The sequence below is a fragment of the Muscardinus avellanarius genome (genome assembly GCF_963383645.1).
Source record: "Muscardinus avellanarius genome assembly, chromosome: 21".
Classification (NCBI taxonomy): Eukaryota; Metazoa; Chordata; class Mammalia; order Rodentia; family Gliridae; genus Muscardinus; species Muscardinus avellanarius.
In genome coordinates, this window is record NC_137807.1 from 15,460,966 (window position 1) to 15,477,965 (window position 17,000).

Genomic DNA, 17,000 nt, shown 5'->3' on the forward strand with positions numbered 1-17,000 from the left:
CCAAGGTCTTCCTTTAAATACTTTAAATACCTTCCCTTTTGTAAAGAAGTTTCTGGTTGGAACACTTTCACAAGTTTTGCTTTGGATCGTCACAGCAGCCCCCAAGGGCAGTGGGCAGGGTTAATAATCCCACTGTATACAAACAATAATAAATGATGATGAGAATGTGGGGGAATAAGAACTCTATACACTGTTGGTGAGATTGTAAATTAGTACAGCACTTCTGAGACAGCATGGAGGATCCTCAGAAGATTAGGAAGGAAGCACCATAGGTCCCAGTTCAGAGTTTGTGGTCATTTTTGTTTCAATGTTTTGTCAGCTTTCAACGAAGTGGGAGGGTATGAGGCCTTTATGGAAAAGTACATGAAAGCCATTCCAACTGTGATTTCTTATGGAAATGTCACCGTCAAGGAGGAATGCTACACCCCGAGGCCTGACTCCTTCCACCTCTTCCGCGATCCCATCACTGGTGACCTCCCATGGCCGGGCCTCATTTTTGGGTTGACCATCCTTGCCCTGTGGTACTGGTGCACAGATCAGGTATGCAAGCTGGTGTGCAGAGTGGACAGGACACTGCTGGCCTGTGGCTTGTGGGTTGAGAAAGATGGGATAGCTCCTGGTCTGCTGGTGGCTGAGCCTTGGTGCCATGGGAACCCCAGGCCAGTGACCAGGATGGGGAGGCTGGGGAACGGGAGGGTGCTGTGGGATCTCCAGCTGTACCCCACCCTCACTGGGCCTTCCCACAGGTCATTGTGCAGCGCTGCCTCTCAGCCAAGAACATGTCTCACGTGAAGGCTGGCTGCATTCTCTGCGGGTACATGAAGCTGCTGCCCATGTTCCTCATGATCATGCCAGGGATGATCAGCCGCATCCTGTACCCGGGTAATGCCTTCCCCTTGACAGGCAGACTGCGCTTGTCTTTCTGGTTCTGAGCTGCCTCTGGAGACCGTTAGTTTCCCCTCCTTTGTTTCTGCCCCTTTGTCTTTCTGAGCCATGATCACCAAGCACCCTTGTTCCCTTTGGTAGACAGTGGACAACGTGAGGGCCAGGGCTCTGGGTGTCATCTTCCTTGGTTTCTTACATGGCAGTGCTTTCTCAGCCCCCAGATCTTCTGCATTTGTGACCTGTCCCCAGGTTGCTTCTTCCAGCTATCGCACATGCTCAGTTGTAGCTCCTCTTGCCCCCTAGCCATATGGCAAGGCCTTCTCTGGTGGTGGAGTTCTCAGATGGTGGCCTTGGTGTATATGATGTTCTTTATCACTTAAATGTCAAAGGATCCCAGCTAGTCCCTAACTGCTTTCTGCTCTGGCCCTGTCTCCTGGAAAGTTTCCTTAAAGGTGTTCTGAGCATTGCCCTTTCCTCTCTAAGGTGATAGATTCTTCTGTGGCCTTTCCAGCACTACCATTTGTGTGATATTATTGTTGTAATTATTTTTTGGTTATAAGTCAAAATATTTTGGTAATGAGCCATTTTGAATCCATATTTTCTAAATAGTGAAGAGAGGACACTAATACTAGGTACTAGTTAGTAAGTAATCTAGAGATGATTTAAAGTATCAGGAAGATATGCATAGGTCACATGCAAATTTTGTGCCATTTTATATGAGACAAGCGTTTTCAGATTTTGGTACCCACTGAATGTGCGTATGGGGCATCCTGGGACCGATTCCCTAGGAACAATGAGAGATGACCATCTAGCTAGCTGAATCATTTTTATTCTACTGATACTGCGTGTATTTATTTGTAAAATAGTGCCATAACAAATCAGTGCTATTTAGGGAAGCACCAAGTGAGACATAGTAAATAGTTAACAAATGTCTGTTTAACTGAATTCAGTAGAGAGAGAACATAAGAAACCATAGGGACTTTAGATAATGGAGATGAGACCTGAAGGGAAAGACACCAAGACCTGTGTGCATATTTATTTCTATGACTTTGAACCTCACTATAAGGTATAGTTACAATGCACAAAGAAAAATATATTTAGAAAAGACAGGCGTGGGGGTGCATGCCTGTAATCCTTGTACTTGGGAGGCTGAGGCAGGAAGATTACAGGTTTGAGGCCAGACTCAACAATTTAGTGATAACTTCAGTAACTTAGCAAGACCCTGTTTTATATTATTATTATTATTATTATTATTATTATTATTATTATTATTGGTGGTACTGGGGTTCCTGGAAACCCTTCTACCTCCGGGCTAAACTCCCAGACCTTTTTATTTGGAGACAGGGTGTCTTAAGCCAGCATGGCTGGCTTCGAACCTGCGTGATCGTCCTGACTCTGCCTCCCAAGCGCAGGGATTACAAGTGTGTGCCACCATGCCCGGCAGGAGACCTTGTTTTAAAATAAAGAAGTGGGAATGTAGCTCAGAGGTAAAATGCCCCTGAGTTCAATCTTCAGTACCAAGAAAAAGTATAAACAAACAAAAGAAGATGAATTTTAGAACTGTTCTCCAATCTGTCTGCTGACAGGGCTCCTTATCTCTCCACAGAAAGAATCGCCTGTGTCGTTCCCTCAGAATGTAATAAATATTGTGGCACCTCAGTTGGCTGTTCGAACATCGCCTTCCCGACCTTGGTGGTGGAGCTCATGCCCAATGGTGAGCGTCTCTTCTGGTAGGATGGGGGGAGTCTTGGGAAGCCAGTTGAGATTAGGCTTCACCCAGATTCCTGGGTGTCTTCTGGGGCTAAGCAATCTCTGTGCCTAGGGACTTGGGCAATAGGGAAAACCTCGTTCCAGTGTTTTGAGGTATTACCCAAGTCTGTGAGGCATACTGCTTGCCTGAGTTCTATGAGTCCTGGGAGCCACCCACTGGTCAGGCTTGGAAAGGAGATGATCTGAAAACTTATGGGGGAAACATCAGTTTTCCATGATCATCTAGAAGATCTTTCAAAGCATTTCAACATAGAGAGTATTAATTAGTACAGCCACTACGGAAGATAGTATGGAGGTTCCTGAAAAAACAAACGCAAAAATAGAACTAGCATATGACCTAGTAATCCTACTAGTAGGTATGTATATGAAGGAAATGAAATCAGTGTGTTGAAGAGTCCTCTGAATTCCCATGCTTATTGAAGTCTGATTCATGGTAGTCAAGGTATGAAATCCAGCTATGTGCCCATCAACAGTTGAATGGATAAAGGAAATGTGCTACATACACAATGGAGTAATGGATGTGAGGGTACATGTCTCTAATCCCAATTCTTGGGAGGCCAAGACAGGAGGATCACAGGTTCAAGGCCAGCCTTAGAGACTTAGTGAGCCCCTGTTTCAAAAACAACAGCAAGCTGGGTATAACGGTGCATGCCTATAATCCCAGTACTTAGGAAGCTGAGACAGGAGGACCACAGGTTCAAGGACAGCCTTAGCAAGCAGTGAGATTCTCATCAACCTAGTGAGACTCTGTTTCAAAATAAAATTAAAAAATAGATCTAGGGGTGTAGTGCAGAGGTAGAATGCCTCTGAATTCAATCCCCATTACCACAAACAACAACAGGCTGGATGTGGTGGTACACGCTTGTAATCCCAGTACTTGGGAGGCTGAGAGGGGAGGATTGCAGGTTTGCAGGTAGCCTCAGCAATTTAGCAAGGCCTTCTGCAACCTAGTGATACCCTGGCTCAAAAGTTTAAAAAAAAATAGGGATGGGAGCATATCTCAGAGGTAAAATACCTCTGGGTTTAGTTCCTAGTACAATTATCTTTTAAAAAAGTCAAACTCACAGAAGCAAGCTAGGACAAAAAGGTCCAATTTACTGGGGATATCTTGCTTAAAAAATACAATTTTTTTTTTTTTTTTTTGGTGGTACTGGGGATGGAATCCTTCTACCTCCGGTCTACACTCCTAGACCTATTTTATATTTTATTTGGAAACAGGGTCTCTTCAGCCAGTGAGCCTGGCTTCAAACCTGCGCGATCCTCCTGTCTCCACCTCCCAAGCACGGGGATTACAAGCGTGTGCCACCACGCCCGGCAAAAAATACAATATTTTAGTTAGACAGGAGGAGTAAGTTCTAGTGTGAAATATGGTAACTCTAGTCAATAACAATGTATTGTGTATGCTTGAAAATTGCTGAGTGAAGGTGTAGTTAGCCACAAAAAATGATAAATATGTGTGATAAAAGATGTGTGAATTAGCTTGATTTAGCCATTCCACCATATATATACATACTTCAAAACATCATAAAAACCAGTTAAGCCCAGCACAGTGCATGTACCTGTAGAAGATGGCCTGATTTCAGATGCAAAGAAAGCTAGAGTCCTACTTTCTGGGCACAAAAGAACTGAGGTGCTGAATGTGCCACTCAGAACCTCCTTCTTCTTCAGGACTGCGCGGTCTGATGCTGTCGGTCATGATGGCCTCTCTCATGGGCTCCCTGACCTCCATCTTCAACAGCGCCAGCACCCTCTTTACCATGGATATCTACACCAAGATCCGAAAGCGAGCATCCGAGAGGGAGCTCCTGATAGTAGGAAGGTAATTGCAGCTCCACCTGCCAGGTACCCCAAACCCTGAATTGTCAGAGAGGTTCCATCTGCACACACCCTCAAGCTAGGTTAGACTGGGAGATGCGGCTGGGCATAATGGTGTAACCCTATATATAAATCCTGTACTTGGGAGCTGAGACAAAAGAATCTCAGGTTTGAGGCCAGCCTCATCAACTTAGTGAAGCCCTCAGTAATTCAATGAGATCCTGTTTCAAAATAAAAAATAAAATAGAGATGGGGTGTAACTCACACACACACATACACACAAATAAATGTACACATAGCTTGGAGTTATAGACTTCACAACCTCCCAACTCCTGGGATTGCAGGCATGCTCCGCCATGCTGGCTCTACGCGTTCATGTTTGGTTGTCAGATGGGTCACCGGTCACATCAGGATAGCGAAAGCACCAAAGCACCATCCTGTGACTCGGGTGTGCCCGTCATCATGGCTGTCTACCGAGCAGGTGCTCTGGACAGAAGACCATGGAAGCACTGATGTGTGCTGTTATGCCTCTTCCTGGAGCTACAGCGGGTCAGCCTCTTCAGGCAGGGGCAACAAGTCCCTGGGATACCAGTCAAAGGAAGGGCTCCCAGCAAGACAATGCAGGACTGTCTTGCTCCAAAGTGAATAGCCTGGTACCTACCCTCTACCGTGTCTCAAAGTGGGATTTTTGTGCCAGGCATAGTTGCACACACCTGTAACCCCAGTATTTGGGAGGCTGAGACAGGAGGGTTGTAGGTTTGAGGAGAGTTTCATCAATTTAGTAAGACTCTCAGCAACCGAATGAGACTCTGTTTCAAACACAAAGAAATAAAAGGGGTTGGGGGTGTAATTCAGAGGTAGAATGCTACTGAGTTCAATTCCCAGTACCACAAAAGTGGAATTTTGTACAGCAGTGACTGGATCTAATTGACTCTTAAAGATCAAGCACAGTTCACTCACACATGTGATTAGATGAATCTCCTTGAGACAGAATAGGGAAGAAAAAAAGACTCAAGAGCAAGTTTGCTCACTATTTTTTTCTCACTCTGGCCATGTGTGTATCTGAGCACAGCAATGCATGTACATATATATATATATATATATATATATATATATATATATATATATATATGTATATATATACTTGCCAGTGCTGTGTGGATGTGGAGTGATATGTGTCCGTTCCATAGGGCCATTTGCTGACATTCTCTTGTGGGGAATTTGTTTTCAGGTTGTTCATTCTCGTGCTGATTGCAATCAGTGTTGCTTGGGTCCCCATTGTGCAGTCTGCACAAAGTGGGCAGCTCTTTGATTACATCCAGTCCATCACCAGCTATTTGGGGCCTCCCATCGCGGCGCTCTTCCTGCTTGCCATTTTCTGCAAGAGAGTCACTGAGCCGGTGAGTACAATCCAGCCTGCCCGGCAGGCCCAGTCTGCGTCAGCATGCTCACTGTGGGCTTGCAGTTCTTCTGGGTGGATTCTGTTTCCAAGAGAGCTTAGACAGAGTCCATGGGAATGCCCCTAGGGAACATGGGGGTTCTCTGAGAGTTGGACTGACCTCCTTAGGAGTCAGTGCTGCTTCCCCTCTAACTCCCCTGTCCTTGATACAGGGTCCCAACTCATTTTCTACATTTTCTATCCAATCTGGGTAATTCTGACTTGACTGCATGGTCCCTCCTGGGTGATGTGCAGCCCCTGGGTGAGCAGCTCCAGGGCATGTGCTAGCACAGGGTACCTCCAGTGGCTCTGTTGTGAACTGGGCTTGTCAGATGGCACTCTTCAGAGCCCAGTGAAGCCAGGCATGGTAAGCCCATGCCTGTAATCTCAGTACTTGAGAGGCTGAGACAGGATGGCAGGTTTGAAGCCAGTTTCAGCAACTTAGTGAGACCCTTAGTAACTTAGTGAGACCCTATTCAAAATATTTAAAAAATGGCTCAGGAATATAATGCCTCTATGTTCAATCCTTGGTATCCCCTCTCCCCCTAAAAGAACTGTTCAGGGCTCAATGAAGGACAAAGTCCTTGTGCTCAAGCACTCTATCGGCAAAACAATGTAAAAATATAACAACTAAGGCATGAAACATGTCACAAAATATAAGTAGGAAGGGATTCAAGATATTCAATATCAATATACTCTAAAAGTGTTAGGGAAGGTTTCTGGAATGAGGTAGGACTGGAAAAATTTGAAGTTAGAGCTGAGCCAGGGTAGCCTCAGCAACTTAGTGAGACATTGTTTCAGAATAAAAAGTAAAATAGAATTGTGGGTGTAGCTGAGGGCTAGAATGCCTCTGCATTTAACCTCCAATACAAACACATACACATATACATACACACACACACGTGTGCGTGCACACAAACTCACTAAAATAGTGCTTTAGTGTTTCTAGTTTCTTAAAGGCTTCCATATTTTTCATACGCAAACCCCACATTTAATATGAAAACACATAGTATGTTTATATTCTCAAATTAAAAATAGTGACTAAAATAGTGACTTTGGGGGCAAAAGAAGGAAACTTATTTATATATTTATGGAAAAGTTCCTTTTTCCTTCAACTTCCAAATATCTACAAGGAAGACAAAGAAATATATGTTATTATTTTATATCTGAATGTTCCTACATCTGGAGGCTGGTGGTAACCATAGCTACAGGTGCAGGATTACCAGCTGCTTCACGGGTTCATTAACTCAGGTTTTTTCTTTCTTTCACAGGGCGCTTTCTGGGGACTGATCCTAGGATTCCTGGTTGGGATTTCTCGGATGATCACTGAGTTTGCCTATGGAACTGGGAGCTGCATGGAGCCCAGCAACTGTCCCACGATCATCTGCGGGGTGCACTACTTGTATTTTGCCATAATCCTCTTTGCCATTTCTCTCATCGCTATCCTGGCCATCTCCTTCTTGACCAAGCCCATTCCAGATGTGCATGTGAGTATCCCCGTGGCAGACCCCTTGGGACCCAGGGTCACTAAAAATAGTGCTTTAATGTTTCTAGTTTCTTAAAGGCTTCCATATTTTTCGTATTTTTCCATATTATTTCCCATATTTTTCCCATTCACGTGGCAGCACTCTCGATTGATCGCATCTCAGTGACTCATCTTGCACTTACGTGGATAAAATAATTCCTACTCGCCGTTGGCTTTGCGTGGAAGGATACAGGACAGGGAACATTTCAGCCAGCAGGGTGTGCCAGCAGGGACGTTTCAGTGGCGTCCTCACAGTCTGTGCTTCAGCTCAGAGGCTGTTCTCTGCATCCTGCAGTTGGAGTCAAAGTGCACGTGCAAGGGAACGAGGTCACACGAGCAGCCACAGAGCTACGGTGACTTCTCAGCCCACGTCCAAAATAGGAACTGGAAGCGGCATGGTGGCACACTCACCTGTAATCCCAGTACTTGGGAGGCTGAGACAGGAGGACGGCAGGTTTGAGGACAGATTTGGCAAGTAGTGAAACCCTCATCAACCTAAAGAGACTCTGTTTCAACATAAAATATAAAAATAGGACTGGGGGTGTAGCTCAGTAGTAGGATGTCCCAATACAAATTTAAAAAGAAAAAAAAGAAAAAAAGGAACAGGTATTTCTTGTAATGGGCCCATGGTTGAAGCTTCCAGAGGGATACACCTACTTACAAAAATTACTGCATTCAGGGAAACTTGAAGTCCAGTTTATCTTTTTATTTCCCCCCCAATGAAACCACCAAAACATTTAAAAACATTTCTAATATGTCTTAGTCTGTTTTCTGTTGCTATAAAAGAATGCCACAGGCTGGATAGATTATAAACAATAAAAGATTGTTTGGATCACATTTGGGAGGCTGGGAAGTCTCGAGGGGCTGCCTTTGGAGAGGGTCTTCTTGCTGCATCTTAACGTAGTGGAGGGCATCATATAGAGTTAAGAACTTTGGGAGGCATCATAATACCTTGTTTTTCATATTTTTTTGTTTTTATGCTGAGATTTGTACATCTTTTGGGGTGAGTATCTCTTCCATTTTTCTCTGAAAGCCTTCTTAATAAACAATCTTCTCTTGATGATGTGTCTTGGGGTATTATTTTTGTTGAGCCATATTGAGTTTAATTCCAGTTTGGCTTCATGGTGTAATCTCCTTGTGTCTTCTTTAGTTGGTGGCTGGGGTTTGACACAATGTGTACTGATCAGAACCCAAGGGAATCACTTTCTTGGTAGGTCTTGCAAGAGAAGAGTCCCTCTGGTAATTCACTGTAGAATGCAGAGTATGTGGGGTGCTCCTTCAGTGGTTACCTCTAGGGTTGGAGTGCCCCTTTTAGGTAGCAGGGATTACCATGGGCACTGTTGGATTTGACTTTGTTATTTGAAAGCAATTCTGATATTGGCTGGCCTAGCTTTGGCAAAGGTCCTGAAATAACCAGGAGTTTTATATCCCTAGCTCCTACCCTTCTTCCTTTTTTCCATTTTTGTTTGTGTGATACTGGGAATTGAACTCAAGGCCTTCTACCTCTGAGCTATCTTCTTAGCCCTTTGATTTTTAAAAATTTGAACATCTAAGTTATAGTGGTATTATCAGCAGGTGCCTTCACGCCCAGTTTCCTTTTCCTTCTTGATTCATATCTTTTTCTTCTCCCAGCTTCTTGGCTGAAGACACGATCTGGATCCTTCGGCTAACTTGTTCTGCTTTCTCCACAGCTCTATCGTCTGTGCTGGAGCCTGCGCAACAGCAAAGAGGAGCGTATTGACTTGGATGCAGACGATGAGGACTTCCGGGAACCCCCCAGGGAGACCATTGAAATAGGTGACTCCTGGCCCTCAGTTGACTGCCACGTCTTCACTAAATGCCCTCACCAAAGCTCATGCTGCTTTCTCTCCCCGTGGAGGGGCAAAATGGGAATGAGATGGATACATGGGTTTTGGGAAGTTCACAATGAGGACTGGTTGAGGTGGGGAGAGTTATTCTTGGCCACCTCACCCTTCATATTTTACAGTGCTCTGAAACAATGAATGAAAAATTTTCCACTCTGTTTTGATTTGGGATGTGGTCAGTGATAAGAGAAGGGTTTTTTTTTTTTTTTTGTCTTATCAGTTGAACTCAGGGGCATTCTACTTCTGAGCTACACCCCAGCCTTAATTTTTATTCTTTATTTTAAAACAGGGTCTCACCGAGTTGCAAAGGGCCTCACTAAGTAGATGAGGCTGGCCACGAATTGTGATCCCTCTGTCTCAGCCTCCCAAATGCTGAGGTTACAAGCATGCACCACCATGCCTGGCTCCCCCAGTCCTTTTCATGTATTTATATTTTTATTTTGAAATAGGATTTTTCTAAGTTCCTAAGGATCTAAGTTGCTGAGGCTGGCCTTGAACCTGGAATCCTCCTATCTCAGCCTCCCAAGTACTGGGATTATAGGCATGTACCACCATATCTGGCAGAAGGGCTCTTCTGACAGCCTGTGAACTGAGAACAGATGAGACCAAAGCTTTGTTCAGTTCTAGTGATATCGGGGGGATGGGATGGAGGCTCTTGAGATCTTATGTCTTACCATAATAGATTTAGGAAATCTTATTTCTCTGGCATGATGCTTAGTGCCTGTAGTTTTGTCATTTAAGTTAATGCTTTCTTAGCCAGGTGTGGTGATTTCATGCCTGTACTTGGGAGGTTGAGACAGGGAAAATTGCAGGTTCAAGGACAGTCTCAGCAACTTAGCAAGACCCTCAGTAAATTAGTAAGGTCCTACTTCAAAATAAAAACAAAAAAATAGGACTTGGGGTGTAGCTCAAAGGTAGAATGCTCTTGGGTTCAATCTCCAGCAATAAGCACATGCACACGTGCACACACACACACACACACACACACACACACACACACACACCACATATACACACTGAATGTTTTTTTTAGCTTCAGTGTCATAGCCTTTCCTCCCTACATAAGAGAATGGATATACACGGTTTGCAGTATGGGAGCTCAAGGTCATGTGCTTTACCTGGATGATCCTGGAGGGCTCATTCTTTCACCCAAAAGACAGCAGCAGATAAAATGGAATAAATTTTAAATGTGACCATCAGGAATGTGACAGAGTCATAGCTTTGAGTGTTTTCCCCCACTTTGATACTTGGGATTGAACCCAGGTGTATTCTGTCTCTGAGCTATGCTGCCGAGGGCCTTGCTAAGTTGCAGAGGCTCTTCTTGAACCTGTAATCTTCCTGGCTCAGCCTCCCATGTACTGAGATTATAGGTGTGCACCACCATGCCCAGTTTGTGATTGGTTTTAAGAGAGAGTTCCTAATTGAGTTGGTCTGGAGAGAGATGAGTGGCAGGTTTTCACCTATCAGGATGTCATAGACAAGCTTCCCACACTGGCAGTACAATAGGCTTGCTTACCCCTGAAGCTCATGTCAGCACTTGAATTCTGTTGTTTCTGGATGAACTCACAGTGAAATAATACTGAACACCATACTGTATTAAGATGCAATTAACTAAGCTCTCTTGCAGGACCGTGAGTGTCACAGTTACAATTCTCTGATCAATAGAAGCAGAGGAAGGCTTGCAATTGCATCGCTATCTCTACTGTCACCATCATCGTGTTGGATAATAATATAATTAGAATGTATTCTTTTTTGGTGTGATACTGGGACTTAAACTCAGGGGCATTGTACCTCTGAGCTATATCCCCAGCTCTATTTTTATTTTTTTTAATTTTAAAATAAAGTCTCACTAAGTCTTTAAGGGCCTACATTTGTGATCCTCCTGTCTCAGCATCTCAAGTACTAGGATTACAGGCATGCGGCACCATGCTCAGCAATCATAACATATTTTAATTATAAATACTTCACTCTAGTGATTCATTTTTGTACTGCATCATCCTTTTAAGGATGTAAGTATGTAAAGTATATTCTCTTAAGGATATACTGTAAGTATAGTTCTTCTAATTTTACATATAAGTATAGTAATATAAGTATAGTTCTTCGAATTTTACAGATAAAATGAGACACGTAGACTTTTTGTTGGCTCAGATAATTATGTATTTCTCACTTGAGTTGGTCATTGAGTTTAAACCCTGGCTCCCTCTTCGCTATTCTACTGTTTTGTTGAGGCAAGTCATGTGGGAGATTTCTCAGAAGGAGGCATTTCTTTTCTGTGTATCTGAGCAAAAGCAGCATGAGGAAGGATTACAGGTTCAAAGCTAGCCTCAGCACAGAAAAGAGAGGAGATGGAAGGCAAGCAACGCTCAATGACATCTGCTCTGTGCTGGGTGCTCTCATCAAATTTAATGTCTCACCAACTTTTTATTAATATGGTGAAGAAGGTATTATTTATCCAAGTTTGCCCTTGTCTGGAGATGAGAGAGGTGAATTATCAAGCCCCCAAAACTGAACTTGGTTCCTGTTCTGATACATAATATGCAACTCCATCACTAATATTCTTTTCATTTCTAAAATTCAGTGACTCATAAACAAAAAGTCTGTGACTTATAAAAATGGGCAAGTGCATCACAGTGGTCTCTGAACATGGTTCTGAAGACATGGTGAACTTGACTTGGTATATAGTGAGCACAGAGCTGGGATTCAAAACTAGGTTTATCTACTTCCAGTGCCACCCTGGGCTCAGAGGAGGGATTCAGTTCCCTTAGCTGACATCCACTGCGAGCAGCCAGGTGTGTGGTTTGATTCTGCAAGTGATATTAAGGCCAAGCAGTGTGAATCCCCACCAGGAGGTATCCAGACCAGCTTTTATCTCCAGATAGGGGCTGAGTGAAACCTTAGAATGAACAGAGGTAACTGGCTGACCCCATGCTTTCCAGGAATACAGGAGACAAGTTTATGTATCCAGAGGTGGGGATTTCATGCCCACTACATATCACCATTCCCAAGCCCACTGTTAACATTTCTTTTGCCAACTTTTGTGGTATCTAACTGTTCTAAATAAAAATACATTCGCAGCCAGGCATGGTGACTGATAGGAGGATCTCAGGTTCAAAGTCAGCCTCTGCAACTTACTGAGACTCAACAACTTAATGAGACTCTGTTTCTAAATAAGAAATAAAATAGGGCTGGGGGTGTAGCTCAAAGGTAGAATACCCCTGGGTTCAATCTCCAGTACTCAAAACAACAACAACAACAACAACAACAACAATAACAACAACAACAACAACAACAACAACAACAAACCATTTGAATTAGTCCTGATAGAGATAAATCTCAAGATAGTTGGTCATGAGGATGTAAAATCTATCTAGTAACATTAACTTGTACATTTTTTTGTACTGGGAACCAAACCCAGGGGCATTCTACCTCTGAGCTACACACCTAGCCCTGTTATTTTTTTAAATTTTGAAACAGATCTTAATTTGTTAGGGGACTCACTAAATTGCTGAGACTGGATTAGCACCTATGTTCAATCCTCCTATTTCAGTACACCACCATACCTGGTGTACCTACCATTTCCATGTCTAAATACAAGAAAATTGAGAAATTTCTGCAGAATGGTAGATGATCCGCAGTGTGGCACCTCTGCTTCTGTGTCTAATACTCCCTTTATGCCTCTCCCCAGATGCTGAGTCTCCTGCACAGAAGAAGGGGTGCTTCAGGAGGATCTATGACCTGTTTTGTGGGTTGGACCAGGAAAAGGGACCCAAGTTGACCAAGGAAGAGGAAGAGGCTCTGAAGATGAAACTGACAGACACCTCTGAGAAGCCTTTGTGGAGGATGGTCACTAACATCAATGGCATCATCCTGCTGACTGTGGCTGTCTTTTGCCATGCATACTTTGCCTGAGTCCCACCTTCTACTATCGACTCACCAAGGCCAGAATCTCTACTTCATTCCCATCAGGGCCATTCTGTGGTGTTGAAGGGAAAATGGGCAGTTTTAAGTTCTGCCCCAGTTGGATAAGCATGTATATGTGTAATTACAAGCTAGCTGGAGAAAAATCATTATTTTTTGTCCATAACTTATGTTTTTGAACCTAGAGTAACATAATTATCTGTATAAACTTGAACCACCACAGGAAAACTCACCCAGTTATCTCCAGAAAAATTCAGTTCCGCAATGTTGGGTGCAATTCTGTTTCAGGTAGACTTAGTGTGTCCACACTGTTCATAAGATTTGAACATTAGTTTTGTAGTTTTGGTCTCTCTGGTTCCTGCCACATTCCCAATCTGATCTCCTTTTTTATTTTTTTCAAAGAAAGACCCTCCCCCCCCCCCCCGCCCATCGTTGCATCTCTTTCAAAATTTTCCCAGTACAAGAAAAATCCATTCAACAAACTGGTGAGTTCATGAAATCTGAGGCTATGAGTTCGACAGGGCCCCTATCCTCAGGAAGGCAGTACTTACCCCAGAAGGAGGAACCCAGACCCCAGTCTCAGGCTAGTGAGAGAAGCAAATCATCCTTTTATTCAAATTTTGAGACAGAGTTTTTCTAAGTAGCCCAGGCTGAATTTGAACTTGCAATCCTTCTGTCTCAGCCTCCCAAGGACTGGGATCATAGGCGTGTGCCACTGTGCCTAGCCCTTCTCAGGTGTCTTGTCTGGTGATCATCCATTGACACAGGTTAAGGTAGATTTTTCTAGCAGTAAATTATTTTCATTTAACCTAAACTTAACTATTTTTTCCACTTGTGAAATCTCAGTTATGTTGTAATATAAGCCCATTGAAGTTAAGTTGAATACAATATTGATTGCTTTAGGGTAGCTTAGGAAAATGCTGCAGACATGGTGGCGCATACCTGTAATTGTTTGAGGACAGCCTCAGTAACTTAGTGAGATCCTGTTTCAAAATAAGAAAATAAAATATAGAGTCAGGGTTTTAGCTCAGTAGAACACCCTCGGGTTCAATCCCCAGTACAAAAAATAATTGTATCTTATAAAAGAGCTGAGAGTGGGTTCTGGGTATAACACTGGTTCGACAGGTAAAGAGATGGCTTGTCCTTGTGGAAGGAAGAGAACCAGAAAGCCCTGTTTGAAGTATCTTAATGGAGGCAGAGAAGAGAAAAACGCTGCTGGTGTCACTCAGAGGACCCAGTCTTGGGTGGAGTTTGCGTTATGTTTTGAGCTTTCATGGGATGAAGGGAAAGGGTAGAAAGCGGGTGGATGGAATGGGCAGTGGCTTTGATTCAATTTCCGGCTTTGCCAATATTTTACTATGTATATTGTGGCAAATTATTTGGTGACTGTTGTGTAATTTTTTTCTCTGAAAGATAAGAGAATGTGGTGCTTATAGGATCCCAGGAAAGGAGGGCATGGGAGATATGTGCATGAAAAGATGCTCTACAGATGCTATATTAAAGTGCATTGTTGTTCCATCAATAAAATGATTCCTTTGGCAAAAATGCAAAAATAAAAATATTGACAACTTTAACATCTAGAGATTATAGATAAATACTGAACAGAACTATGACCAGTACAATGTATGGATTAGGAGAAAGAGGCTGGAAGAGTTGAGGATAAAATCTAATAACTTCAACAACTTAAAAAATGTATCACCGGGCATGGTGGAGCAACACTTATAATCCAGGCTGTCCTTGAACCTGAGAAACTGTTCCGCCCGCCCCCCCAAGATTTTAGACACAGACAGAAGGAGGGCCATGTGAAGACAGAGGGAGAGATGGACATTTACAAGACAAGAACCCTTAGGAGGAACCAGCCTAGTGGATGCTTTGATCTCAGACTTCTGGCCTCTATAACTATGAAAAAATAAATCCCTGCTGTTTAAGCCCATTGTTATTTGTTCTTTGTTATGGCAGCACTTAGCAAACAGACACAGTCTATAAGGGAACAATCAGGCCTGTTCTGGGTTTTCTTACATTCTGCATTTCCCTACTGCCCCATTCATCACAGGGCCAATTAGAATTGCTAAGCATATGTTTCTTATCGCTTATATTCTTATGCTTGTGTTTGCGAGTAGGCACATGCTAGAGATAAAACCCAGGGCCTTATGCATGCTAGGTAAGTACCACCGAGCTACATTCCTAGCCCTGTTTTCTTTATTGCTATTATTATTAGAAGTAGTATTAGTTTAGTAGTAGTAGTAGTAGTACTAGGGACTGAATCCAGGGGCATTCTTCCTCTAAGACACACCCCAGACCTATTTTATTTTTTTAGTTTGAAACAAACAAACAAAAAAAGAGCTGGGGGTGTAGCTAGGAGATAGAATGCCCCTGGATTCAATCCCCAGTACCACACATACACACACAGAGGGTATATTTTGTTTGGAAACAGGGTGTCACTAGGTCACTAAAAGTCTCACTATATTGCTGACATTGTCCTTGAACCTGCAATTCTTCTGTCTCAGCCTCACAAGTATTAAAGTATTTAGCTTACAGGCATGTGTCACCATAGACGGCCCTATTTTTATTTTTAAAACAGGATATCACTAGGTTGATGAAAGTCTTACTACTTGCGGAGGCTGTCTTTACATCTGAATCATCCTGTTTCAGTCTCCCAAGTACTGAATTACAGGCTGTGCCAGCATACCTGGCTTGCTTGGTACTGGGGAACAGGCAGAGAACTGATCAGAAACTTGCCCCTGGGCACACATTTGTAATCCTAGTACTGGTGAGGCTGAGACAGGATCATAGATTCGCAGCCGGTCTCAGCTACTTAGTGAGCCCCTCTGCAACTTACTGAGACCCTGTTTCAAAATAAAGAATAAAAAAATAGAGCTGGAGATGTAGCTTAGATGTAGAATGCCCCTGGGTTCAATCCCCAGTACACACACACACACACATACACACACACACACACACACACACACACCAAAAATCATGGCCCCTGAGATCCCATCCTTCCATCCTTAATTGTGCTTGCAGGTAAAAGGAATCAGGATAGGATTTCATTCAGTAGTAGATTCATCTCCACACAATTTCTTTTCTACTTCACCCATGGAAGTCTTTGCAGTGCTGCGGCAAGACTGCAATTCCCGCATTCAGGCCCAAAGGAGTATGACTCCGAGCCCTGCCGGGCCGTGTGTGTACAGTGCACTTCTCCTAGCCAGGAGTCTTCATGTCTGCTTCTGTGCTCTGCAAGGGCAGGATCACCTGGAGGACACTGGTCTCATTGTCAGTCCAGCAGTGGGGTGCTTTCTTTGCTGTTCTGCTCCAGATCCAAATAGGGTGACCTGGTGGATAAGAGAGGCTGGTGTGTGTGGGCTGTAGCCTGTCCTCACCTTGCCTCACCTCATCTAACACCGAGCCACACAGGCTGTTCCAGGAGCAGGGGGGGCAAAGGAGCTCACTCTCACAGAGTCACCCTGGAGTCCCAAAACATTGGCGAGCGGCTCCCCATGACAGTGGAGGAGAGAGGATTCTTTTGGGAGGCCAGAGAAGCGGTTCCAGACAGAGGGCGCAGTGGGTGGGCAGGTGTGAGGTCACAACCCCAGGAGCCCAGTGTGGGGCTGGGAGAGAGCGAGTACAAGTAGGCTCATGTTATGCAGGGCCTCAAAAACCACACAGAAACGTCGGCCTCTGTGCTGCTGGCACTGGGAAATAGATCTTTCCTTCCTTCTTTCTTTCTTTCTTTTGATGTCAGGGATTAAAGCCAGGGGGCATTATACTACTAAGCTACATCCCT

General features: G+C 43.7%; 1 protein-coding gene across 1 annotated transcript in view; it reads left to right on the forward strand.

Moving 5' to 3' along the window:
* LOC308277992 (sodium/glucose cotransporter 1-like) overlaps positions 1 to 13,207 on the forward strand; it is a gene marked incomplete at both ends in the record, with an annotated part of 39,562 nt that extends 26,355 nt beyond the window's left edge. The window contains 8 exons of the mRNA XM_080717563.1: positions 320 to 540; positions 747 to 882; positions 2,492 to 2,599; positions 4,324 to 4,474; positions 5,702 to 5,870; positions 7,180 to 7,395; positions 9,125 to 9,230; positions 12,984 to 13,207. Coding sequence (XP_080573689.1) covers positions 320 to 540; positions 747 to 882; positions 2,492 to 2,599; positions 4,324 to 4,474; positions 5,702 to 5,870; positions 7,180 to 7,395; positions 9,125 to 9,230; positions 12,984 to 13,207 — 1,331 coding nt within the window. The remainder of the gene's footprint in view (positions 1 to 319; positions 541 to 746; positions 883 to 2,491; positions 2,600 to 4,323; positions 4,475 to 5,701; positions 5,871 to 7,179; positions 7,396 to 9,124; positions 9,231 to 12,983) is intronic.
* Between the last annotated feature and the right edge of the window lie 3,793 nt (positions 13,208 to 17,000).